The 28000-nt window shown below is 48.9% G+C and overlaps 1 protein-coding gene across 1 annotated transcript; it reads left to right on the top strand.

Moving 5' to 3' along the window:
- Window positions 1–5374: 5374 nt before the first annotated feature.
- Window positions 5375–27713, top strand: LOC142903011 (forkhead box protein N3-like; the record flags this gene model as incomplete). Its single annotated transcript, XM_076048400.1, has 4 exons — window positions 5375–5526; window positions 13384–13442; window positions 23674–23782; window positions 25775–27713. Coding segments are annotated over 4 exons (888 nt in total), but the record flags the coding sequence as incomplete, so codon positions are not given.
- Window positions 27714–28000: the final 287 nt, after the last annotated feature.

The raw sequence follows: 28000 nt of genomic DNA, 5'->3' as shown, positions 1-28000 counted from the left end.
AATCAAATCAGTTTTCCAAATTCTTATTAAAAATGTTCCCCCTTTTGATTCATCGGAATTCTCTGTATTTACTTTGTAATCAAAGTTTTCCATGAGAGCGGGCGTGGAGCACATTGATTTTCCTTGTTTTTCTCATGGCACTCTCACCGCCAATTTTTTTATGGACCTACGTGTTCCCAGTTGACATTATATTAACATAATTTTGCAAACGAAAACACAACCTGACGATCAGACTTTGTTGGGAAACTGCTCGACTCCGTATTTTGGTTTTGACTTTTTTTTTCTTTAATTTAATTTTGTTTTTAACCAACCTTCCCAGCAGGCATTTCAGCATGCCTGTGTGCTTTGCAAAGGGGTGGGAGTGTCTGTGAAGTGAGGTGCGGGTGGTCCCACTCATTAGTGACCCCTCAGGAATTTTCTCTCACAACAAAATGTTCCACTCTTTCCAAAAAAAGAAAATGTTTTTTTTTTTTTCAGTTCCACGGTGTTCCATGTTTAAAAATACATTTTTCTTTCATTTATCATTGACTGTTAATACTCTTTATTTGGCCAATTTGGTGCACAGTTGTAAACCAAACTTTCCTGTCCTCTTGTGGCAAAACAAAGTGGTTACACCAGTATGATCATTCTGACGCTTTGTCATTGACTGGCTATCAATTATTAGATTTCAATGTAATAAATGATGATATGCATATAAATAGTGAAAAAGATTCATGTAAAGATGGCAAACTCAGTTGTTTATGCCTGATGCTAAGCTACGCTAAACTGCTGCGAGTTCTGCCAAGGCCTCTGGGCGTGTGCGGCGTCATTCTTCTTGTCTAATTCCCAGCAAGTGAAAGGTGAACACATTCACTCCCCAAAACCAAAACTATTCAGTTAATTGAATGTTTACGTTGGGCAACTGCTTAAACACACTATTGCGTTGTGCTTCATCCATTTTTAATGTGCTAACTCAGCCAAGTCTGGCACGCCGCTGTAATTGGCTCGAAGACGAGATGTGCAGGGTGCACGTTGTGTTTTAAGTGAAAAAAGAAAAGAAAAAATTGGACACATGAAATGATAGCTGTGCACATGGGGAAGCTGGAGCTGCGGTATCGTGTTACGAGCGGGGTCAGCGGCAGTAGAGCTTTTTAATATCTCCCATTTCCAGGAGAGACCAGCCCCCACAGCTTATATAACACAGGAAACAGATGTTGGCAACACACAATCATCTCTTTCTCCCTCCCGTCTAGTTCTGCCTTCTTTTCTCCCCCCCCCCCCCTTTTGTCTCTGACTTACACTATTATTTGCCAGGCAAGCCACAGTTTGCATTCGCTCGACTTGAAAATACCTGCACGTCGCTACGTGACCTGCTATTTTTGTCCCCCCCATTTATTACCACAGCGAGGCTCTTTTCCCACAAATCAAAACTTCCAACAAGTGTAAGTGACACGGATGCATTTTTACCGGTCATTCAAGACCAGGTCATTTCACTTGGGATTGTCGCAGCTGTGGCGTTTCTCAAAACCCAGGTTAAAGGTTTCGGGTGTTGCTGGATTATTTCTTGTGTAATCCCGCTCTGTAGCCGCAAAAGCCGCCGGGACACACGCTGGCATCAGGGTCGAATGACTCTGGGTTTTTTTTGGTCCCGTCTTATGCAAAATTCACTTCCCTGATTTACTTTTCTAACAATATTGTCAATGAAAAAGGAAATCCTTCTCTTCTTTTGCTTGTTACACTTGTGTGCGTCGAAAGACACAGTTGTGTCAGTTAGCATTTTGTGATGTCACAAAGGGCACTGGCACCTCACCGGTATCGTCTCGTCCGGTCTCAACATGCGGAAGTCCCTGTCAAAACCATATGTTTCGGCAGGAGGCTGCAAACAGAGGGCTAAATACGCTGCGCGGTGGATACCCGAGAGCTTTCTGGTCATTAGTCATGCAAAGCTTCCCCAGAGTGCAGGATGGAGAAGAAAAAAAAAAATCAAGCCGAGAAGCAACAAGAAGCCCCCCTTTTTTTTTTTACGTAAAAAAAAAAAAAAAAAGTCAGTTCCTGTTGCCTGATGCCTGTTGCCAAGGAGACCAGCGTCTCACCCAGGTGACGAGTCCTTCCTGTGTGTCGCTCCCCGCCATTGGCCCAGACTCTGCCGACTCTGCGATTGGCTGTCTGACCTGGCAGAAGCGACGACCACCCCCCCCCCACCCCCCCCAACCCCCACCACCACTACCCCTCCCGGCGGAATTTTCTTTTTGGAGAGCATTGATTTAATCGGCTGGCAAGCGGGCAGCCTGAGCGCACGCTTACAGCGTGGAGGTGGGCGGGGGGGGGGGGGGGGGTGGCTGGCGGGCCCCCAAGGTGCAAAGGGGGCGAAATTTGGCCCGGCGGGGGGTCACCTCTGTGGGAGCGAGCGTATGTGTGTGTAATATCATGCTCTCCAGGAGAGGCGTCGCTGGCAGTAATAGAAGCACTCCCCAGAGACGACCATGCTGGGTAATATCACACTCCTCAGGGAACTCACACACACACACACGCTCGCATCCAAACACACTCACACACACACACTCTCACACACACAGCAGAGCAGAGCGAGGCACATATGGCCCGCGTTCAACAGGACGTGCGCGCTTATGCAAAGAGCCAGACAGCGAGGGACATGCAAGTCAACATTACACACACACACACACACACACACACACACACACACACCCGACACACACTCTAGCATACGTGCGCCCTATTTGCATTCGCACAAGGTCAGATGCTGCCGCGGTGGGCGGCATCTGAACATATATAAATATAGCGGAACGTCACGCGGAACAACGGAGGAGTTTAAACAGCCATGAAAGTGAAGGTCAGCCAGGTGTGTTTGGATGCCTGCGAGCAGCCTTCGTCCTCTCGCCGGCTTCAGGTGTTTGTTTCGCCTCGGAACGGCAAAAAAAATAAAAAAAACTTCTTTTTTTTAACAAAAGTAGGTTTGCTACAATAGTGTGACTCTCATTAAAGCTTTTCCTGTTGAACTATGCAGCCTTGGATGTTAAAATAATAATTTGGTATGTGCTCTGCACAATTTTTGGGGGGTGGGAAAGGAATATGTGAGTGACACTTCCAACTTGCAAGTGGGTATTGTTGTAGCTAACCTGGCAGAGGCATCAGTAACTGTACCCCCCTTTGTGACAGGACAAAGGGGTGATTTGCAGAAGTGCACTCTTGCTGTTTTCATGGATACCTGCAGTCTTTTTTTTTCTTTTTATTTCACTGACAATATAGAGACACCTTTTCACAGTTTGGAAGAAAAAACAAAAACTGCTGAAGTAAATTCTGCATAACAAGGGACCATTACATTCCATTTGGGTTCCCCTCAGAAGTACACAACACCTGTTGTGTTTGTCGGAGGTGGCGCATCCCCGAACAGTCGTCTCGCCTCAACAAGCTTTTGTGTGTTGCTGTCTTCTTCTTTGTTTTTCCTGTTTGTTTTTCGTACATAAGTCGTTTTGACTCTGTTGCCACATCTTCACAGCTGCTTTACCCAGCAGCAGCAGCAGCAGCAGCAGCAGCAGCAGCAGCAGCAGCAGCAGCAGCAGCAGCACTGCGCTGCTGTTAATACAAATATGTGCAACAGCAGCAGTAGAATAAAATCGAAATTTTGCATTTAATGTCAACGTGAAGTAGGTCAAAATGACGAGAAGTCCAGTGGACTCGTGTTTTCACCAGTTTACTTTTAACTGTGGGTAACTGGGTTAGTCCAGTCTACTATTACCAGTCTATTTCCACTTTATTTGCTTTGACGAAAATTCACGAAATTTCGTCTTTCTTAACGTCGACTTTATTCACGAACTTTCGACTTTATTCACGAAATTACGTCTTTTTTACATCAAATTTATTCACGACATTTCAACTTAAAACTCGAAATTAAAACTTAGATAAAAATCTCCTTCCCGTAATATATTTTTTTTTCTTCTTCTTGTGGCCCTAGCCCTCTTTCGTACGCATCAGCTCAGCTAGTTGCTGTGTGGGGCAAAAATAAAAAAAAAGTTGCCAGGATTATCATGGTTTTACGGCTCAATGCTAAGTGCACACTTTAGGTACAGTCATAAAAAAAATATGTTTTGCTGTGACGATTAGCCCGCGCGTCCTCGTAGCATCAGACTGAAAGTGGCTGTGCGAAATCACCGGCGAGACGTGAGGACACTTCATTTGCGCATGTTTTTTTTTTTTTCTTTTTCCCCTCATTCACTTCAGTGCAATTAACGCTCACACGCTCTGCAGCACCGGCTCATCTCTAATAGATTACTTGCTGTATTAGCAGAAATCCGAGAGCCTGCAGTCATGACGCTCCCCTCCATCCCTCCCACCTCTCCCCTCCGGTCTCCTGTCGTCGGTACCTGCATCAGATCACGCAGCTTCTTATTTTTCCCTTCCCCTCCGCTCCCTGCCACTGTCAGCCTTGGCGTGGCAAAGAGAAAAAGTCTTTTTTTTTTTGACGCCATGCTGCGATGACGAGATGAAAGCGCCGAGAAGTCGAGATTGGAGACAGCGAGTGTGTCCCCTCCTCCCCTCCGTAATCTATAGGCTGCTTGCGCTTGGATTGGGAGCCGACGGCTTCATTAGGTGAGGGGTGGTGGGTGCGGGGGGGCGGGGGGGGGAGTGCTTTGATCTAAATATACGCACCGTCATCGCCTTCGGAGTTAAAAAATAAAGTTCAAGAGTCTACTCATGTCCTGATCAGGGAGGAGGAGGGAAGAACATTTTGTTGCCTAATTTATGTTTTTTTCCAACCAGAAACGCTGAAAATATTCATCCGGGTGACAGCGGGAGGAGTTCTTTTTTATTTTTTTCCAGCGGTAATGTTAACCTGACATGGCAGAAGGGAGGAACTTTTTTTTTTAGGCATCCGTCTGTATAAGATCCCACAGAAAATGATTGGACGAGCCCTGCCTGTAACAATCAAAGTGGGGAAAAAAAATTTTCCACTGCCAGCAGATATCTGGGTAGAAGGATAAGGTAAGGTTTGAAAGAGCAAAGAAGAGATTTATGGATGTAGTAAAAGAGGACAGGAAGTTGCTTGTTGTGAGAGAAGAGGATGAGTCAGATGCTTTGCTTAAAGTCTAAAAAGTTTAAATTTTATTGTTTTTCTATGCTGTGAATGTGATTCAGTTTCTGTAGCGCCACCACCGTTGCCTCACCCATTAGCAAGTACCAACAAGTACTTCTTTTCTTCTTCTGTGGTTTTTGCCAGCCGTGTTCGCCTCCTTTACTTTCACTTCATCACCTTGTTCTCCTTAAAAGAGTCCGACTCTCCGTGAAATTTTTAATCAAAGCTTTTGAGGTTTCGCTCGAAGAAATCTTAATAATTAACGTCCCTCCCTGTCCTGTCCTGTCCTGTCTTGTCTTTCAGAGCATAGGCAAAGGCTCCCTGTGGTCCATAGACCCGGAGTACCGGCACAACCTGATCCAGGCCCTCAAGAAGACGCCGTACCACCCCTACTCGCCCAGCCTGGCCACCCCTTCGCCCTCTCCGCCCGCCCTGCCGCAGACATTTCACCACAGGTGGGTGAGCCACCGATCGGCAGCTTTCGCTGCTCGCGAGTTTCTATGGGATGGATTTTTTACGGTGGGCCAGGAGGGGGGCGATTAAAGAAGAGAGCGTTTAATTTGTTCGGAGGACGGATGAGTACGTGCGCGACGCCGGGGGGACGAGTCTGGTTCTGTCAATAATAATCCCATGAGATCAACCGTTCAATTAATTCCTCGTGCTTTGATGGTCAACAGTGATTACGCTCCTCGCCTCCTAATTACGAGCGTGCCGCATGCCCGGTTTGTGTTTGTTTCAGGCAATGATCGTCGCCATCAGCTCCGCGTTTTCGGCGCTTTGAAAGTTGATAACCTGCGGCTAGCGCACACCAGGGGGTTAAAAACACGAGGCGCTTGTCAAACTTCACACCGATCCAACATCACTCTGTTCTATGCCAGTTTTGGTCATTTATTCTGTTTTTTTATTCATCAGTATGTTTCCTCTTGCCTGAACAAAAACAAGCTAGCAATGTTAACCGGCCAAATATTTAAAGGTTCTGGATTGTACAAAATTAAATTCATACTTTTTCTATCTCACTGTCCTTTCAGTGACGTCCTGAGAAAGTAGGAAAGTGCTTTCTGCACGTTCCAGAAAGTTGGTGCAAAAGTTGAGGAAATCTGCCCTCTGTGATGTCATAAAGGGGCATGAGTACACATCCACTCAGCTATTGGCTCCGTCCTCCGACACCGCCTCATTTTTGTCCAAGATCCAAGAAAGCATCAGCTATGGAAAGCCTTCTCCCTTTCCGTGGACTATTTACTGGAGTCGCGAATGGAAAATAAAATTCACATTTAATTTTTTTTAATTACTGTGGGACCTTTTAAGGCGTATTGATGAATAACGCTGCAGACTTGTAGATAATCTAATATGTCGTGGGCTTTAGGAATCCCACGAGAGCGCCCACCTTGAACGAACGCCCCCATGTTGTTATTTTTTGGGATCATTTACGGACCTCTAATTGAGACGTAAGTCGCGAGGTGATCCATCGTCGCAGCCCCGAGCCTCCAACTGTTGCTCCACCTCCCCAACCCCCTCCCACTCTCGCCTGGGGTTTTCACATACCTGACCCGCCCCTTCCAATCCTCGAATCCCTCTGCTGCACGCTGTTTTCATTCCCCCCTCCTCCTCCCCCCTCGGGCGCATCTCAGGTAAAAAGCATCTTCACCCCCACCACCCGCCGTTCCACCGCTCTCCTCCGCCTGCAGGCGCTCCCTCTTCTCGCTTCTCCGTTGCCGCTCAGCCTCGACTCCTCTTTTTATTTTATTTCACACCCCTTTTTCCGCTCGTCCTCGGGCATACATTATAACCAGCGGGGGCGCCCGGTGCTCCATCTTCTTTATTTATCCTTTCTGTGATTTATTCCCGATTTTTTTATTTTTTATTTCTTTCTCAGCTTCTCCTCGCCACTTCGTCATTCAACTAAACCCTCCTTTGTCTACAGCCGCTCACGTCGGCGGCGGCGGCGTAGCGGCGGCAAGCGAGCTCGCACTTGCGCCACTCGTCGGCCGTCGACCCCCCCTTGAGTTCTTTTCCTCAACACCCCCCACACCCCCTCCCAGCTCTCCCCCCGACCTCTCCCTCACCCCCCGCCCCCCTCCCACAACCCAGCCCCCGGTGCCTTTCGGGTTCGGTTTCCAGCTGCTCTGACCGTCCCAGTGGAGGTGTCAGCGAGAGCGCTATTAGTCTTCCCGCCACCCCACTACCCACCGCTACCTCCACCACCACCCTCCACCACCACCCTCACCACCGCCGCCGCCGCTTCCCACTCTCTCGCGCTCCCCAGTTGATCCGGGCAGGTTGGCTCGCAGAGCCAGTGGACTGTGTAAGACAGAATAATTGGTTCGCCGTAAAATGTAAGAGTGTCATTTTGAACAATGAGGTATGGGGAAGTGGAACAAATTGGAGGCTGGATTCGGAACATGAGGAAGAGGAAGGTGGTGGTGGTGGGGGGGGGGGGGGGGGGGTAGAGTGTTGAGCGTAGGGCGAGTGAGGGAAGGAGGAAGGAAGGAGAGAGAGAAGGTTGCTCATTTGCATCGCTGCGACGGGGACAGTCCACGCCTCTGCATCGGTGATGCGCCGCTGTGGTTTTGTGTTTCCTCACGTCTGATCCTCTCTGTCCAGATGATATCCATCCATCCATCCATTTTCAATGCGCGCTTATTCCTGAGATCAGGGTCACGGGGGTCTGCTGGAGCCTCTCCCAGCTATCATAGGGGCGAAGGCAGGGTGACCCCCTGGACAAGTCGCCAGTTCATCGCAGGGCCACGTAGACACAAACAACCATTCGCACTCACATGCACACCTACGAACAATGTAGAGTTTCCACTTCACCTCACATGCATGTTTTTGGACTGTGGGAGGAAGTCGGAAACCCATAGAGAACCTACAGGGAGAACATGCAAACTCCACACAGAAAGGTCCCATGCCCGGAATCGAACCCACAACCCTCTTGCTGTGAGGCGACAGCGCTAACCACTGCGCCCCCAAATGATATCGAAAGAAGAAGAAAAAAACGATTATAATTCAGTCGTTTATTAATAGTTTTGAAAACAAAGCTAGATCAGTTTTACAAATGTACCAAAAATCTCACAACAGGAGGCTAAATAATAAAGCAAATGATCAAAAATAAATATCAAAAGCCGCTGGAGATTTTTTTTTTTTTTTTGCCTTTTTTTTCCCCATCTGTCTCGGTTTATTTCCCTTCCAGTTGCGGAGACTCTGCACTGTTCATTACAATCTGCTGTGGCTGCGCTCAAAGTGCAAGCTGTTCCTTTGTGAGTCAATTACTCTCATTGAAACCTGCTCCTTGAGATGTGATTCCAGACAAAAACCACGTTACTGACGTTATCGCGCTCGCATCTAGCGTGTCGGTTCACTCGCAAGAAAAAAAAAGAGAGGTCAAGTTTTGTTTTTTGTTTATTATTTGCAGAAAGTTTGTAGTGAAAGAGGCAGACACAGGAAATTGGGTTTTTGTCCCGTCACAGAGACCTTCACTACTTCAGAGTTTTCAGATGTCAACAGAAGGTTAAGTATGCAGCTTTCTGGAAAAACATTTTCTTTTGTTTAGGGTAAGTAATTGTTTGAGAGTCTGGAATAAAAAAATAAAAATGTGAAAAATAAAATGTGGTTAGGGTTGTCTTGACCCTGTATACACTTGTGTTATTGCACGCTTGAGTTTAATTTCCTGAAAAAGGAGGGAAACTGCATTTAATTAGAAGTTTTGCAAAGCAAATAAAGGCCTCCCTAAATGTCTGTGCGAGATGGATAGAAACCAGCTGCTGGATCTTAAGTGGAGAATCAATCAGAGAATTTATGATAAGTTTCAGGAAATTTGCCAGCAGCGATGTAAAGCGTACGCACAGCGTGTGGTGTGCGCACAGTTTGACGCTAATGGGCGAGGACACGAGGACGGCGTCTGAGGTTCGTTCAGTGATGCCGTTTTATCCGCGCCATGATATCAGCAGATATCTCGCACGTCTGGCGGAATTACTAAAAGCTGCGCCTGCCGTCGGGGTCAAGATGATTTCTTCTTTTTTTTTTTATTTTGGTCCAAAGACACTGAAATATGTAACTTGGCTCCGCTACGGCGTGTTTGCACCGCCCGAGGCTGACAGATTCGAGGCGGATCAAAAGATTGCAGGCCTGTGAACTGTGGGACAGTTCGTGTTAACCTCAGGTATGCTGATTGGATTCATGAAAAGATTGGAAATAATCAAACTCGCAGCAGATGGTCGGCTGTAGTGGCGTACAGTACGACAAAAAAAGATGTTTCAAATAGTTTAACAATTGAAATTTGGCTTTAGAAAACAAACAGAAAACAACAGGTTCATGTCCATTTGATCATATTTCATAGAAGCTGACAGATTCAGTTAAGTCCTTGGGGAGTATACGTGTGAAGTGCACGATGAGGAACTGAAAGATCCAAGGCAACTCTGTTGTATATGGAAAATTAAAAAGCCTTTATTTTGGCATGGCTGCACAGATTAAAAATGACTGGAGCCACGCGTCACAGCTTTGTGCCTTCATCAGGGTTAAAGTCCAAATAAGTCATGAACACATCTCATACACACATAACATATATTATACTACAGAGAGACTTCAGTTAGTAATAAATCAGAGATCATGACACACCCAACCATGTAGGCTGCACCACAAATAAACAACCAATCAAATCTACACGAGGAATGAATCATTCAAAAAAACAAAATCTGATTCAGTACATGTAGAAAAAGGGGGGAAAAATGGTTACCCCGTAAAAAAGGAAGACAAAGGGCCAAAGGTTGGATTCATCAGTCCCTCATCCTGCACTTCACTCGTTCACTCCCCATTTTTTTGTGCAAGGACCTAATTGAATCTGTCAGCTTCAATGAATCCACCCCAACCAAAGAGCACCTGTTTTTGTTTTTTTTACTAATTTTATTTAAAGGACCCAAGCAGCTCCTTCTCCTTTCTTCTTTCATTCCATAGTGTGACTTTTTTTTTCCATTCAAAGCATTGAAAACTGCAGAGTGAGTTTGATCAGACATCAGACATCCATAAAGGTGGGAAACTGTAGATGTTTGATGGGCCAATCAGGCAAAACGGCTGTAAAAAAAAAAAAAAAAAAAAAGTAAGATGACTGGCTTCGACTGCGCAGCGTGATATGATTTTTTTTTATCCCCTTCATCGCTTGAGGTGAAAATTGCGCCTCTGTTTATGGCGCGCGAGCGAGTGCGCTTCCTCGGATGCAAATGCCCAGAGTTGAGTCGGCATAAACGCTCGGCTTTGCTGCCAAGCGAGCGTTAAAATCGCTTCTTGAAAGGAAAAGAAGAAGGAAAAAAAAAAAAAAAAAAGGCCGTCCACCGGTTCCTTCATGTATAATTTGAAACGTGGCCGTTCGCGATCGATGCGGCACAATATCGCTGTGAAGAGCCCTCACCCTGGAGAATAACACCTTATGAAGTGTAATGACTGGGAATGGCCGCGCAGCATGTCTTTTATGTTAAGGTCAAGGACTGTCTCGAGCGGCTCGCCACTCTCGCCGGCGAGAGGGTGAGAGTGGAGGGTGTAAAGGTGGGGGTGGGGAGGTGGAGGAGGAGGAGGAAGGAGAAGATGGAGTGGAGAAGGAGCGTCTTTGTCCTCTGCTTCGTGTTTGACGGCCCGCGTCTCTTCCTGGTGGACCTTGGAGTGCAGCTGCCACCACCGCCGCCACCACCTGCTACTGCACGTGCGCGCCCACCTGTGTGTCTGTCTCTGTGTGTGTGTGTGTGTGTGTGTGTGTGTGTGTGTGTGGAGAAGCCCCGTGGCGCGTTTGCCTTTTTTTACCCCCCCCAACCGACCAACCAACATCTGGATGAGCGGAGCAGAGAAGGCGAAGGAGGTGGAGAGAATGGACGGATGCGTCGGGGGGGTTTGGTTGGGAGGAGCTGAGCTGTCTCTCCTCTTTCCTCTCCCACTTCTCTCTCGGAGGCGAAGGAGGGGAGGAAAAAAAATATATATATATATATATATATATGGATGAAGGGAGATGTGGTGGTGGAGGAGGCGGGGCTAGGTTCCTGAGCTAGCGTCTGCCCCCTTCGCCCACCGCATTAAATGCATGGGGTCTCCTTGGCAACGGAGGGGAAAAAAAAACGCCACCATGGCAACGCTCATAGTATCAGGCAGGTGCTGAGTGAGTGCGTGTGTGAGTGAGAGAGAGAGGAGGAGGAGGAGAGAGTGGTAGAAGGAGGAAAAAAGGAGAGAGAGGGGAGGAGGGAGGGGAGGAGGAGGAGGAGGAGGGAGGGGATGGTGGGGGGGTCGGTAGGAAAACAGACAGGCTGTTAGCCCAGGAAAAATATGTTATTGCCGTGGCAACGCAACGTGGCAACTCTCCATGGCAACAGCAGGTGGTGACGCTGCGTGCATGTGTGCCCGTCTGCACGTGAGGACCCCACAAGTGACCGACCGCCAAATAAATAAATAAGTCAAATGAGCGGCCCCAATGTGGGGAGGGAACGTGTGTGTGTGTGTGTGTGTGTGTGTCATTCTAAATACGTCGTTGTGAGGACCACAGTATATTTTGTGATGTCCTCGCAACCTCAACATTCGATTGTGGGCCTTAAAAAAAAAAGTCACTGACTCATTTGATTTAAGTTCTTTTTTTTTTTTCATTTCAATTATTTTATTTTTATTTCAATTCTGTTCAACATTTTTTTTTTTTTAAACAATCAAATTCTCTCCCAAATCTGCTCATCCACGCTTCAAGACGCTTGTGTCGGTCGCACCATGTGACAAAATCCAAACCATGAGCTAGCTGGTATGTTTTACGCAACATTTTTGTCGTCTCAAACAACATGATTTTTTGAGTGAGACAAACTTATAAGACAAGACTAAACTTGATGAGCAACACTTTGTTGGTGTCGAGCTTTCCGACCGCTCCTACCTGAGACAGTCAAGTTGCAGAGAAACGATCCTCCCGCCTTCTTTCCTTGTTACGCTAATGGGCCTCATGTTACTGCCTTTCTTTTGTTGTTGTTTTATTTCTCTGTATGTTTCCACACCTCAAACGGCAGGTCTGAGCCCTTTACTGTGTTTGGTATTGTCTGTCCTGACACCGGTTGGTGCAACAAAGGCTGGCGGGTGCTGATTTATAGTCCTGTTTTGACTGAGGTTATATAGCATATCTGCACCGAATGTATGGCCCAGAAAGTGTGCGGGCCTGATAAGGGAGAACAATAAGTTTGTGTTTTTGCGTGTTCCTTCCTTATCCTGCCGCATGTTCTTAGTTCTGAGCTCTGTCGTGATACAACCGTGTGTGTGTGTGTGTGTGTGTGTGTGTGTGTGTGTGTGTGTGTGTGTGTGTGTGTGTGTGTGTGTGTGTGTGTGTGTGTTCACGGATGACCAAAATGTTGTCAGGCACGTGCGCAAAACCCCGGTCGAGCACTCAGCCTGGGAAAGCCTCTTCCTCTCCCTCACTCTCTTTTCTGCATCCCTTCATTTCCCTCCTTCCCGTCCTGCCTTATAGATCCGCCAGCGCGACCGTATCCATTGTCTCCCTTTGTGTGTGTGCGCACGTTTCCGACGACACGTGTGTGTGTGTGTGTCTGAGTGAAGACGTCTCCGTCTGTGTGAGAAATGCCGTCATTACCTCCCTCATTAGTGGCGCAATGATCACCTTAAGTGAGTCCCTGGCTTTGTGCCTTTGTGTGCCCGCGTGTGTGTGAGTGTGTGTGTGTGTGTGTGTGTGTGCGCGCCTGTGGTGGTAAAGCGCTTGTCTTGGTGTGTCGCCGCGCACCTATTGTGTCTTGGAACGCCCCCTACGTGACGCGGGCGCACGTTAAAACCCGACAAGTGCGTCTTCTTGGTCTTTAATCTCTGGGTTTGTTTTGTGTGTGTGTGTGTGTGTGTGTGTGTGTGTGTGTGTGTGTGTGTGTGTGTGTGTGTGTGTGTGTGTGTGTGTGTGTGTGTGTGTGAGGGAACTGTGTGTAACTGTGTTGAGGGAGAAGGGGAGCGTGGCAGGCGGGCGGATGGCAGCATTTGGGGGGGGGCGGTGGGGTTGGAGGGAGGGAGGGTGGGTGGTGGAGGGGGTTTGCTGTCATGAGAAATTACCCCCATAGACTGGAGCGGCGAGGCTGTAATTCTCCGAGGTAATCACAGGGAATAATGGCAACAGTGGGACACCCGGGAATCTAATCACTATAATCAGAAGCACTTGCTTATGGGCTCAAATTCCCGCCTCACTATCTGCGGCGCGGCGGAGCCCCCGCCGCTGGGTCGCTCGCGCCGCTGTAAGGCGATCTCATGATTGACCAGTCTCTCTCTCTCTCTCTCTCTCCCTCTCTCTCCCTCTCTCTCTTCTTTTTTCCCTGTAGTCCCCAGCTGTGGTCGGGGAGTCCCCTCTTCAGAAAGAACGGAGGAGTCCTGCTACAAGGTACCGTATCAGCGCCCGTCTGATCTCCCAGCCTCCCGCTTCCTTTCTTTCCCCGCCTCCTCCTCCTCCTCCTCGCCCCTCAACTCCCCCCCCCCCCCACCCCACGCCGCACTCCACCCTCGACAGATGTGCCAACTCCAATCATCTCAATTCCAAATCCCTCTTTTCAGCGGGGCACCTTGAGAATACCCAGAGCCGAGTTCTGACACTTGGCTCGGCTCCAGAGGAGGGATGCTTTTCTCACGGAGGCGTAACTGAAAGTTTTTCTCCCCATCTTTTTTCGGGGCGGGAATGAAAAAAAAAAAAAAAAAAAGAGTGAAGACCCGAGAGAGAAGAGAGAGGCGGGAAGATACCGCCGAATTTCCCTCTTTCTTCCCGTCTGAAACCAAGTAGAACCGAAGGTGCTGCTTGCCGATGCCAACACGCCGTCGGTGTGTTTGTGTATGAAGCTTTAAGTGATGCTCGGGCCAAAATTGAAATGTCGCCCCTTTCGCCGCGAACCACTTTGTCGAGAAGTTCCGGTGACATTTCATAATCCGCGTAACAACTCTGGACTTTGAGAGAGGCTGTGAATTCCACCCTGTATGAAGTACTGTAGCATGAAATTGGAACATCCAAGTGTCTTGTACTCATTTTTGAGTGTGTGTTGTGTGAAAACATCGACATTTGCATTGCGCTCTGTTGTTAGCCACAATATCCACTGTAGGCTCCTAGCACGGCCACCGTTTTCATCCAAACGTGCTCGGGATTGGAAAGATTTCCACGCAGGGAGAACTCCTCCACTTATATCTTATGACTTTGACACAAGCCGCCCTCTCTTGCTGTATCTAATGCAGCCTTTGCACAGCGACTTCCTGTAGTGTTTAAACACCAGTAGCAAGGGTGCAACATCTGCTCGATAGGGTTCAGAGGATATTTACGCTGTGTTCGCGGCGCTTTTTCAAATTTTTTTTTCAGAAATCCACTGAACACTTAGCTGAGCTCTAGTGAGGTATTTGAAGGCATGTGATGTTTTTTGTTGAGTGTTTTTACGTCGTAGTTTTTGTTTTTTTTAAAAGTTGGAGTCCATCGCAACCAAATCCTCCAGCGATACAGAGAAGGGTTCCAAGTGGTCGCAGTGTCAACTTTAGGTGAACAGGAAGGACATCAACCAAAAAACATTTGGCCATTTCAAATTGTAGCTGCCAAAAAGAAACTGATCTGCCCGACTCTTCCACTGGAAAGAATTTTTCAGCGCATTCAAAAACAGAGCCGAGCTATCGGCGAACACTCTGAACAATCCCCCCCCTGGGAAAAAGCCACATGCCAAAGGACGGAAAGAGATGGAAGTGGATCCATACGGAGGGAAAAATAGCGCAGACCTGTGTAAACACCGAAACTTACGGTACGACAGGTGATCCTCAAAGGGATACGTTTGGTATCGGCGACATCGATGTTTGAGTATCGACCCGCACAGCACTGGGTGAGAGGGAGGCAAAGAGAGGACGTGAAAACCGGAGCTCTCACTCCGAGCCTCGAGGCCGTCCTCCTCCCACCCGCCCCGTCCGCCCCGTCCTCGTTAAACACAGCTCATCCTCGCTCCTGTTTTTTATTATTTTATTTTTTCCATCCCGTGAGCTCCCATCTCCCATTTTATCCCCCTGGAACGCTCGCACACACCCCTCCGAAGCCGTCCCTCCCACCCCCCCGGTGGCCGGACGGCAGTTTAAATGGACATTCAATCCCAATCAGGCAGCACTCCGGGAGCTGCGCCGGGCTGCCGAGCCCTAAATGGAGGGGGAAATGGATACATTAGGCGTCTGCGGCGCGCCCTCCATCGCCGCCGATAATGGAGTAGTAATGGTCAAGGAGCCGAGGGCTGTGGAGGGTGGAGGAGGGGGGTAGTCTGAAAACCTGGACTCTCGCTGGACGTGGCAGAGTGTGAGGTGGGATGGACGCAGAGGGAGGGGAGGAAGGAGGCAGGACTCCGTCGGGTTGCCGTTGGTGACGTTTTCCTGGACGGAGGGAGTCTCGATGTGACGTTCGGTGGCTGCCGAGAGGGGACAAACTCTTGACGGAGGGGTCAGAGGCGAAGACGCGGTGGAGTGCGGGGGCGTTTTAAGGCTGTTATTACATCCGCGTCCTGTTCCCAGAGCTTTCAGCTCCGTTCTGAGGTGACGGGGCCCCGAATGGTGCCGCCTCCCGTGGGCTGGCAGTACGACGGAGTGTCCTAACCCAACCTCTCTCTCATTTAATGCAGATTTCTCCCCGGTTTATTTCAAAGGACAAGGCTGAATGTATCCGGTGGCTTTCAATTGCAAACCCAAGGTTTTTATCCACCTGTTGGCTGCGACGGAACTGGATTTGAATTGAACTGAGTCCTTGAGTGGTTGTAAATGATCACTCTCAGACTGGGTACGGCGTGTGTTATTGTGTTCTCCGTTGGGTAAGTGGATGTATCAGCCCAGCTCTCTCACGTTCTAATCACTGCAGCCGTGTTTACACCCCATCCGACTGCAACGCCAAAGGGCGAACTACACAACTGGATGTCCCGCTACGGGTCCTGCCGTGTTAATTGCTTACAAGGCCCTTGCTTCACAGTTTAGACAGGAACACCGGATTTAGGCGCGACCCCATTTCACCCTTTGCCTTTACCATTTAACCCCTTCCCCTGTGCTGTGTATGTCCGCGTTTACCTACAGGTTGGGCTAAATCTTACACAGAGGAAAGGCTGAAGGCATCAAACTTCATGTGATGGGCTGAGAGACATTTCGCCTTGAGACTCCATTGCGAGAGGTTTTCATTGTGATTTAGTTTAACATCATTCCAATGGATTTCTGCAAAAGTTCATTTTTAGTCACTTGTCAATGCGTCCGTAGCTACCTATCCAACGGCAGCAACTATAGCTGATGTTAACGTTCTATTTTACTACTGTTTTGTGCTTGACGGTGCCATTTTAAGCATACTTATAGCATGGCATGGCATGGAATGTTGGATCTCCATTTAAAAACACAGCGCTAAGCGAACAGCTACTTCCAGCAATAGGCCGGACTTGTTTTTGAAGGGATGTCCCATTTTGCAGTCGCAGATTTCCAACTCAGGCCCCTTGTGACTCAGTGCCAGAGGTCAAGGGTTAAAAATGGGAAACGCGACCAGACCTCGCTGTGCATACATCCTTACTGACACCAAGCCAAGAATGGCGTCAAAGCCCAGAGTCTCACATACTTTACACAGGCTTCTCAGTCTGCTATGTTGTTTTGGTGTCGGGCTGCGTCACATGGACCACAAAGGAGCCACCATTGAAAATGAATTGGAGGTTGTGGAGGCAAATAAATGGGGGGGGGGAATGAATGAAAAAAAAAAAAAAGTTTTTTTTTTTTTTTTTCTTACTGCCGTCAAAGAGGTCTCAGTAGAGTGTGTAGTACTGCTGTATAAAAAATAAGAATGTTACACTCCAGGCTGTGCTCTATCTATCGCTTAACAACATCGCTGAGGTGATGCAGTTGCGGGCATGAAGCCTGAGGCAGAGAGTCGAACTGCCTCTTGTTTGATACTGCTAAGTAACAGTCTGCGGAAGGGTTTTTACATTTTTCTAACACTCACTCTCTTTTTCGAAGAGACAATGGTGGTGATTGCACAAAGAGTTTGCGGTCTGCGATTTGTTCTAAAATTAAGTTAGTAGATAAAAGTGCGTAAATTTCCTCTGAAGAGGGACAGGAAACGCAAGAGAGACGAGGCCGCCCTCATTCACCCTGACTAGAGTGTAAATTGAGCTTCTAGGTAAGGCGACAAGTTTAATTATGGCAAATATCTTGAGTGCTTTCTTGCCACTGGTGGACAAAAGTTAATTAAGTAATGAAACGGTTGTTTATCCGAAGTTTACATTAAACTTTGAATGGACCGCAGTGCTTTTGAAAGAGTGAAGAGTCGCTCTTATCCTACCTTGGTTTCAAAATTTAAGAGGTTCTCATCGTTTGATCTCAAATTCGGTATGTGAGAATGTCAGAAAAATATTGGGGTGGGGGCGGAGGGTCTGGTGGGACTTGAAGAACCCAGAGCCAAGCTGAAGTGGTGGAGAAGGAAGAGGCGTGAGTGCAAGCTGGAGGATGTTGGAGAGCGTGCGGCGGCCACTGCAAGCGTTTCTTGGAGCCGTCTTTCCAGGCCTTATTAAGTTCCCAGTCAATTAGTGTTGCTTTTTAATTCAACCAACACCGTTAGTCATGCTGCGTGCCACTCAGCCCTTCACTTAGACGCTCGGCTGGAGCCGTCCGGTCAGGCTGCCAGCGCACGAAGAAGAGGGACGCTTCGCCCCAAACTGAAACGTAGCCGCTGTGTTTATGTTCGGTGGAATCGTCTCCCGAAACATCAGCCGGAATGCGAAATCTGCCTGGAGTTGGCGCGTGCAGGTCCTGCGTGAAGCCTGAATGCTTGTGTAAAGTTGTGTCAGACGCGACCTACAAGTTGCAATGCAGTGAGGAGAAGTCAGTGCAGTGCATGTTTTTGTCTGTTTTGTCTGTTTCTGCTTTCTTGGTATTGATTTCAAGGTTTTAAGATGACAAGATTTGAAGATTTCTAGAGTTTGACTGTCATATACGCAGTAAGCCAGGTAGGTATACTAAGCAGTGAACTTCTCAGTCTGTTCATTCTCCCCCACAAAAAATTGCAGTTCACACAAAAAAAAAAATAGATAGAAAGATGAAAATAGATAAGATAAAAACGATGACAGTAAACACATTGCAGAGTAAAATGGATTGTTGTGTATGTATTGTGTGGAAGATGCGCAGTGCAATATTATATATATCGGCGGCAGAAACAGACAGGGTAGCTTGCGTGTGCTTGCTCCCATGAGAAAATGAGCGGCGGGGGCCTCTGTCGTCATGTAGCAGTGTACGAGTTAAATAGGTGGCGAACTGTCCCTTTAACGGACCGCAATCCGAGCAAACGCCAGCGGGGCAGGCGGGGGGGATTTGGTGGGTGGTGGTGTTTTGACTGAGCAAGGATCCCCTTTCAAACAGTTGCCTTCTCGCTGTCTGCTGGGAGCGACCTTTGAACCTCTCTCGGCCGTCTGCATGTCTGCCCGTGTGTGTGACTTTCCCGTCGTGCTTTTTCTTCTTTCTTTTTTTTTTGTTTTTTTCTTTGTCGGCGCGCGCCTGTCTGCCGAGGCTGCAGCCCTGCAGGGCCATGTGGAACTCATTTAGCGGGAGAGCAGGGCGGCGGCGGAGGGGAGAGGCGGCGGAGGCTGGGAGAACGACGGCGAGGAGGAGACGCTCTGGTCGGGCAAAACAGGCGGGCGGGCGAGCGAGCGAGCGGGCGACGGGCGGCAAGAGAGAGAGAGAGAGAGAGAGAGAGAGAGAGAGATAGGGGGAGAGGAAGCAGACAGAGGAGAAGAGCAGACGTCGAAAGGGTTGGGAGGGGGGAGGAGGGGGAGGAGTTGTTTCATCTCCAGGAAATAAAAAAGAATAAAGCAAAAAAGGCAGAGACGCAGACAGACGTCCCTCCTCTTCCTCCTCCTCTTCCTCCCCTTCCTCCTCCTCCTCTTTTTTCTCCCCTCCCCTGTATTTACTTTGCTTCCATCGCCGTGACCCGCTTTCTCTCGCCCCCCCCCCCTCCCTCCTCCTCCCCCCACAGCCCCCATTTCACCACTTCCCTGGCGAACTGGTTTCCCCCCCTGGCGGCGTCTTCCTCGCCTCCGTTTGTCACCTCGTCTCCTCCGGCATATGTCCCCGGCCTTTATTTATTTTAACACTTTGCGGGGACGGGCGGGCGGGCGGGCGGACAGGCGGGTGGGCTCAGCGTGGGGTGACGGTCGGTGGGTGGGTGGGGGGGTGTAGCGCATGAGTCACCGCCGCACGTTAGAGCGCGACTGGCGGCGGTCGGCGGCGGCGGCGGGGATCGATGCTGTTGAGGCCGGTGTCAGTCGGGGGAGGGGGGGAGAAATAAAAAACAGAAGGGAGGAAAGACGCGAGAGGAGGAGGAGGAGGAGGATGGAAGACGGAGCGAAAGCTGAGGAATGTAAAACCAGGAGTTGTGCGTTGAACGCCAGCGCTCCTCGCCGAACGCCGCCGCCGAGCTGCGAGAGGCCGCGTCAAATAAAAAAAGAGAGTCCGGCATTTCCTCCCTCCCTCCCTCCCTCCCTCCGCCGCTCTCCTCCCCTCTATCACTTTCTCTGCTGATGCATGATCTACCACTCTGTGGCATGTGGAAGGGGAGCCGTTGCCATGGCAACCCAAAGCCCCGACTAGAGCGGGAGAGGTGGGAGCGGTGGGGCTGGGGGTGGCGGCCGGGGTAGCAGCGCACGCCGACCCTAATGCACTGCCCCGCGCGTGCACGGCCGCGCACGCTCGCGCACGTGCACGTGCACAGCCGTGCAGCCAGTGATCAAGATTATGAGAGAGAGAGAGAGAGAGAGAGAGAGAGAGAGAGACTGCGCTGGGACCTACTTATAAGGTTATGGAGAGCAGAGCTGGAGATATCAGGGGCAGAGCCGCACTAACTGGAGTCAATAAGATTACCGCGGACGCTGCCGGCCTGTCGGGGGTGGGGAGGAGGGGCGGGTCGGACGGTGAGGGGGTGGGGGGGGGGGCGGCGTTGGTGGCGACAGCCGTTGCAGCAGCGGCGGCGGCAACTGCAGGAGCCCAGCGACAAACAGATCCGTCATAATTCATCGGCGCGTGTTGCAACATGAGATCAATACGCGGCAACGGCGGTCGTCCACGGGGTGGGCGGGTGGGCGGCCGGGGGCCTCGCCGTGGACGCCTTGTAGGTTTTAATGAGCGCGCAGGTTCCCGACTCGGCTGGAATTACATTTCCGCCGCGTGACGTCGGCCGTAAATTTGACTGAGATTCTAAATCGAGGGCTGACATTTATTTTAAAGCAGTCGTGCTTTTTTTTTTTTTGTCGTTGTGTTTTGTTTTTTTTTTGCGCACAACCCAGATCTCATGTTAGCAAGTCTGGCTATCTAAAAGATTCATAACTACAGACAGATTGTTGTTGTTGTTGTTGTTAGTGTAGCTGTTGATTTTTATTTTTGGCCTAGTGTGTGAAGTGGTGTGTTTCAGGTACCATTCTTCTGTAATGTGCTGTGCAAAAATGCACCATGTATTTGCAAACTCCTGGTGGGTGAGATAGAAGCTGCACAACGTGGTATTACAGTATTGAGAGCATAAATTAAAGTATAAGTAAATAAATACATTTTGCATAAATGTCACTTTGTGTATTAGCTTTGTTTTATTTCCTTTAGAAATGTTTACCTTTGCTGCCTTTCCTGTCTGTTTTCAAGTTGCGACTGTAAAGAAAAGTAGTAAAAGTAAAACTTTGCATCCTAATTTCAAAACAGCAGTGCACTTTTGAGACAAAACTCAACGTTTGTGCACCTCACAATACTGTGTGAGTGAGTGTGGTGCACTAAGGGGTACTGACTCAACGTTGAAGGTTCAGGTTGCTCCCACCAGCTAATTGTGGTTAGTACGCGTTCAGAACTAGCCCCGTTTCCGTGACAGTTTGTCACAAAATAAAAGCGATAGTTCTAAAATTTCGACAAAGTACAATTGCTATTTGCAGGTTTTTCCATGATTGGTGTGAAGCGCATAAGCCGTAATTCGAGAATTATCTTTGCTTTTGTTTGTTTACGTTTGTTTGCTGTCAAGAATGGTTGTTCTATTTTTCTCTTTGATAACTTGAAGTGAACTGGTCACATGACGTGTAAATGCGAAACAGGTGTTTCCACTATATACCCCGCGATATACCTCTATATCGATATGCCAAAACCTTTTAGTTACATTTGAGAGATTTCTCGAAGTTTAGATGTTTCCATTAGCAGTTTTATTGCGATATTTAGGTTTTGCACAATTCCAGGGGTAATGGAAATGCAGCTAATTTTGCGCCGACCCTCCTGTCCATCTCCTGACATACGAAGCTAATCAGCGGGAGGGTTTGCTCCAGATTGCAGATAAACTCAAAGCGAGAAAGAGAAAAATTGCCGCCTCGGCGCCGACAGCGACGTCGAGTCTGCGAACTGTCACATCGAATCAGGGGCCTCGGTAAACATGATCCTCAGTCTCCCCGTGGATTTCTCAAATGGCCTGCGCTCCCGGCTCTAGGTGAGCCATTCCAAGGACGTGGAGGGATTGTTCCCAAAGCCGCTCCATTATCCCGGGCCGCGTGACGCTCGGCGTCGCTGGAAGACGTATCGCTGCGACGTCCCGCGGCCTTCCAGCCGGCGCTCGCTGGCCATCGAGCGGCACCTGGCAGGCGCCGGTCGAGACGCTCTGCTCTTTTTCCGGCGAGAAGAATTAAATTTTTGTCTCGTTAGGCGGTAAAAAAAAAAAAAAATGAAGCTCTTTTGTAAACTCCAGGTGGGCGGCCATATGCCTGTTTAGCCGTTGTGGCTCGCGGATGTCTGAAGCTTGGTTAGAACTGAAACGCTCTCCAACGACCAGAGTCTCCTCCTCTCCTGGGGGAAGCTCACTGTGCTTCAGACTTTACTTTTTTAGTTTGACCATAAGAGGCCCAGAGTGCTGTGTTCTGCCTCGCTGATGTGACCAATGAACAAATCTGAAGAGTGAGCGTTTTGGTTGTTTTACTCACAGATGAAAGTCCAATTGGTAGTTAATCATACAAACGACCTGAAGGTCGGTGAATCAACAACTGTAAGGACCTCTGAGTAGTGTTTTAGTACTCGAGATTGGTCTTGGTCTCGGCCTAGTCTCATCTCGGACTCTGTGGTATTCTTACTCGGTCCTGTCTCAGGTCTCGGACTGGGCGGACGGGGGATTTTTGATCAACGCCGGTCGTGACTCAGCCAACACTACAATGACAGATAATAACGGAATAACTCTTTATCATAAGGTCTTGGTCTCGTCTCGATCTCGATACTCACTGGACTCGTTAATGTCTTTGTCTCGGTTGGTGCAGTCTTGACTACAACACAACCTCTGTGTTGATCCTCTCTTGTAAACTCTTCAAAAAAAAAAAAAATGTAGCATAATAGAAGTGTTTTTCTGTTAGTTCGCTACCGACTGCCTCTCGAATCCGTTTGTTTCCTCCTGGAAGGCCTCCTGACGCTCGGGCCCCCCGCAGCATCAGACAAGGCTGGATCTCGCCGAGCCCCGCGGTCGTTGGTAATTGAATGATTCGCGGCGGCCTTAACTCATTTATGACGCTTTCCCGCTCAATTTAACCTTGCTCTGCTCATCAATATTGCCCTGTTGGCCTCCTCGGACGCACGGCGAATGCTCATCGAGCTGCTCCGGGGTCGAATCTGGAACACCGATTGGCTTTTTTGGAGGAGCTCCTCCTGTGTTGTTTCCGACCTGACGTGTGTGTGTGTATGTGTGTGTGTGGGTGTGTTTTTCTGTCTGCCTAATGTAGTGCGGTTCTTGTATCCACTGGTTGTTATCTTGAACTGTCATTTAGAACCTGAATGCTGTGAAAACGCCTCAGCTCATCGCAGCCCCTGTGATATGATAGGAAAGGGAAAAAATCCACTGTGAGCCAAAATTATTTTCTCCAGAGACCAGAGTTCTAAAAAAACGACTGTTGACAGCACATCTTGAAGCTTTATTTTGACTGTTACTAATTTCAAACGGTGAAGTTTTACAGTTTCCAGTCAGTTTTTGTCAGTTCTCAAAACTGAACGTCATGACATCATCTCAGTGTGAAGTAGAGCTGTAGCCACCATGTGAAACGCTGCGCGGCACGCTCAGTAGACCTCATATTACCTTGCGGCGCTAATGTACTGCTGAGATGTCTAGATTTGAAATCTTGCCCGTCCATCTCGCCGTGGTTACAACCCAAGACATTTCTGTAACCAATTAGCCTCAGAAACCGACAGAGCCTCGAAGCCGAACTGCGGCTAATGAAATTAGCATGCTAGGACCTGGACGAAGACACTAGCTGTGTTTCCATTACCCTTAGAATTGCACAGTACCTAAATATCGCAATAAAAAAAAACTGTAATGGAAACGCGGCTACTGCCGCTGAAGACTTTCCTCGGTGGGAAAGATGTTATCAGCGTGGCATGTTGCAGCTTGTATCGGGACCTCTTGACCAGTAGGAAGCTGCAAAACTGCTGCTAAGTTGCTGAACTTGCATTTCAATGTGGAAGACAGGCTGGTTGTTCATCCGAAGTTTAATTTAAAAAAAAAAACGAAAAAGTTACTCGATCAGATTTTACACAAAGCGGAGTTGGACTGTTCTTGTTCTCGCATTAATAGATTCCCATGTTCCTTCCTCTTTTTCCTCTTCTTCCAGTTCCTCGCGGTGTGATCCAGAACGGCGCCCGTGTCAGGAGCCAGGCGCTCTTCCCCGTGATAAGGCCTGTGCCTGTGAGCCCCGTGGGCAGCAGGACCTCGGCCATAAGGTGAGGAACGTTTTCCCTCCCTCTCGGCACCACAGACGTACAATTAATGTCAGTCAGCTCATCGGGGGCCGACGGACACAGACTCTCCCACGTGCCCCGCATGGACTGCCAAACAAACCCCCCCCCCCCCCCCCCCAAAAAAAAACCAAAAAAATAACTTTCCACTCCCACTATTTACGTAATTGCATCTTCGCTGTGTCCAAGCGAGGCTGTGGAGCATATCTCCCAATCTCTCACGCTGCTCCCTGTGTTCGTGACGTTTTATCCAGGTGCTTGCATGTAATGTCTCCCTCGCACGCACGCACGCACGCACACACACACACACGCGCAATGCACACGCGCACGCAGATTTATTAGTGGGTGAGGCCGTGTGATCCAAACAACATCGGGAGCATGCACGGACATGCGCGTCTATCACTGGGAAGCAGCACGAAAGAGCGCGACGGCCCGCGCGATAAATTAAACATAGCCAAAGTCTCAGTGAAGGTACGCAGTGAATATTTGATCGCTGTAAGAGGCGCGTGTTTTTTTCTTATAAGATATTAATATGCCAACTCCCTCATTCCAAAAGGGAGGACGCTTCGAGGTGGGGTGGGGTGAGGGGACTGCTGCTGCTGCTGCTGCTGCTGCTGCTGCTGCTGCTGCTGCTGCTGACGCTCCCTGTGATTTATGATTGGATGCCAGAAAGCTCTCCTGTCCTTTTAAAGGCTTACGGAGGGCCAATAGAGCTAAATATGTTTTTGCAATGTGTTACACAAGCTCGCTAGTCGCGCAGCGCCGCCAGACGGACCGGCGGGAAGCTGCTGCCTTGACTTTCTCTCAAGGACCCGCAGGTGCCGAGCAAGTTAGCGAAGCTCCTTAAAAGTTTCAGTTGTGTGCGGGACGGTTTTGTTTTTGTTACTTGAAGTGCTCGTGTTCTTGGTTTATCTCAGACTGGGCTCAGAAAGCAGCACATTGTCCTGACACATGTTAATGCAGGTGTGGTCATGTTGTTGTATTGTGTCCAGACTGTAATGAAAAACACAAGGTCAGCTGAAACATTAATTGGCAAAAAGTGAGGCAAAATAGAAAAAAAAAAGCCTTTGATTTTATGTATGAAATGCATTTTATTTTTCCAAGGTTCCGGGCAGCAGTTTGCAAATTTCACCGTGAAATATTTTATCACAGCCGCGCGTTTTTTTTCGCCATCAGAGGTGAAAATAAAACATGTGAATGTTATCCCGGCGCGCTGGACGAACTCTGCTGCTGGCATTGAAACACACCCTTTTTCTTTGGATAATTTAGCTTGTGAGACTGCAGAACCGGAATCTGGGTTGGGAAAAAAAGAGAAGATAAGATAGTGAGGGATCTAAACAGGAGACCTTTAACAGCCGCCAGTGAGGCTCAGTGGGTGGTTTTTTTTCAGCGTTGTGCTTTCTTGCTGTATAAATGCTGCTGAGAACGGTGTTGCTGGTACTTTTCTTTTTTTAAAAGGTCCAAGGTGAGTGAAATTTAGTAAGTAAGCCTATCTGTCAGCGCACAGTCTCGGAGCAAGACCCTCGGTCTGTGTATATTCTTGTATATATGCAAATCATTTTAAGGGTAGGAAAACCAAAAAGGCCTTTAAAGGTCAAGTGTGTAATATTTGGAGATATTGAAGAAGAAACAGTGACATCAAGTGGTTACATTTTAGATTGCAGCGTCTTTCACTCCATCCCCTACTGAGCTCGCCGGTTAGCTACGGTGGCCTGCACACCCAAATCAAACCTACTTGGTCCACCTTCTTGTATGTACGTATGTATATATATGTATGTGTGTGTGTGTGTGTGTGTGTGTGTGTGTGTGTGTGTGTGTGTGTGTGTGTGTGTGTGTGTGTGCATGTATATATATACATGTACTGTATATGTATATGGACACTGGACCAAGTTTTCAATCCGTCAGGGCAGGGATGAGGTTTTCTGTGTGGCCTGCAGGGGGCAGTAGGCATTGACGAACTGTATTCTGTGTCCACAGATCATCGCTGGGAGATTACCTGAGCCGAGGGCAGGAGAGCCCCTCCTGCTACTCCCCGCCCCTCTGCGGCGAGGACCTCCAGGACGACCACACCTACAGCACCGCCAAATCCCCCAGCGGGCTTTCCTCCCCGGAGGCCGACGCCCCGTCCTCCCCTCTGGACGACGACATCATCGCCGTGGAGATCCAGTCGGACGTGAAGGCCGAGCCGCGGGAGATCCCGCTGGATCCGCACGTGGCCGCCACGGCCGCCGCCGCCGCCGCCGCCTACATTTCCCAGCAGCCCCTGCGCGAAAAGAGACGCAACTCCGGCTCAGGGGTGGGGACCCTGGCGGGCAGCAGTTTGCCCTGGACCAAAAGCCGAGCGGCGAGGGCCGTCGGCGACACGCTGCCGCTGAAGAAGCGGCGGGCGGCGGTGGACAAGCCGCCGGAGAGCGACGACGAGGAGATGAAGGAGGCGGCGGGGTCGCTGCTGCACCTGGCGGGGGTCCGAGCCTGCCTCAACAACATCACAAACCGCGCCGCCAAGGCGGCCCAGAAGGAGCAGAAAGAGGCCCTGAGAAACTAAGGCGAGGCCGACGCGCCGCCAGATGCGCGGCCGCACGTGCACGCACTCGCGCGCGCGCGCGCACACACACACACACACACACACACACACACACACACACACACAGACAGACAAGCACTAACACCGCTCAAAAGCACGCACACACTGACACAGACACAGAAACACTCACGACTAGGTCAACAGGTATCGTTACTACAGCATTAGTCTCAACAGACACTTCTCATCTCCCTCTATCTATCTATCTATCTATCTATCTATCTATCTATCTATCTATCTGCAGGGCATTAGGTGAATCCTACTTATTTGTGGCAATATCAAAAATCTATGTTTTCCTACATGTTCAGCAACACTAACATCAAATGGGTATTTCTCATGTGTCTTTTATGTTGTTTTAAAAACGGGGATGAAAGCCATAAGTTTTCAAAAAAAACAAAAAACGAACAAACGGAGCATGTTTTTCTTTTCTTTTCTCTCTCTCTCTCTCTCTCTCTCTCCCTGTCGCTCTCTCTCCTTTGTTTTGTCACAAATTGGGACGAGCTCAGCGGCGCCGCATCACAGCGAGGAGCACACCTGACCCGAACACGCACGCAGAGGGGGGGAGGGGGAAAAACAAAAAAACGTACGTCAGTCTGTCCCGTCCGTCCGTCCGTCCGTCTGTCCGTCTCCGTGTGAATCTGTAGCAAAATCTCTCGCAAAGTGAAGCCAGCCATTAATTTAAAAGACACACAAGAGAAAAAAAAAATATATAAAGATGCTGAGTCAGCGTAACTTTTTTGGGGCGGCGCGGCCGAGCCGCTACGCTACGCTAGGCTAGGCCGGCCGGCGCTGCTCGCGCCCACCCATCCACGAGCACAAACGTGAGACTGTGCCAAAGATAAGCGACCAGGTTGCTCTCATGTAGCCGATACGACAGCCGACAAAAAAGAAAAGAAAGAAAACCGACAACACACACGCAACGCGCGCACAGCACACACACACACTCACGAACAGAGAAGAAGAAGAAGAAGACGAGGAAGAAGGAGGAGAAGAAAGTCGAGGCGAGCCAGGAACAATGAGCTTCAGTGTCGAGATAATTGTAAAACCCGATGTGATATATATCCATGCACTTAAGATTATTTAACGCCACTTATTAAAGGAGCATCATGGGTAAAAGACATGGTTTATTTCAAAGAGCACTCATAGTATTTAAGAATAGATATTTTAAAAGGATTAAAATTAAAAAAAAAAAAAAAAAAAAAAAAAAAGAGGGGAGGGGCGGGGCTCATGTTTATCACCATAGAAATGGATAGCGTGCCGGGTCTGAGGCAATATCTCCTTCATTTTGTTGTTGTTGTTGTTGCATAATGTAAAACGTCCTTTAAAAAAAAGAAACTCCCACCCCCAGTACTTCTTCTGTCCATAGTCGTAGACACCCGGTTATAGATACTCAGAGCTGCCAGTAGCTGCCACACCTTCCTGCTCATTTCTTTTTTGACAGTTGTCGCAGATAAACTATATACATAAACTCTGTGTGTGGGGGGGTGGGGGGGTTGGGGTTGTTTCGGGGCGGGGCGGGGCGGGGTGGGAGCGGGGGGATTTCTGTTCGTGTCTGTTTTACCCTCACTTCTACCCTCATAAAGATATAAGCAATTTGTCCCGCCGCGGGCAACTCTGTACAA

Source organism: Nelusetta ayraudi, unplaced genomic scaffold (genome assembly GCF_046127955.1).
Source record: "Nelusetta ayraudi isolate G7.1 ecotype Tasmania unplaced genomic scaffold, CSIRO-AGI_Nayr_v1 ptg000100l, whole genome shotgun sequence".
Classification (NCBI taxonomy): domain Eukaryota; kingdom Metazoa; phylum Chordata; class Actinopteri; order Tetraodontiformes; family Monacanthidae; genus Nelusetta; species Nelusetta ayraudi.
Note: the sequence above shows the minus strand (reverse complement) of the source record. Positions and strands in the feature narration are given on the sequence as shown.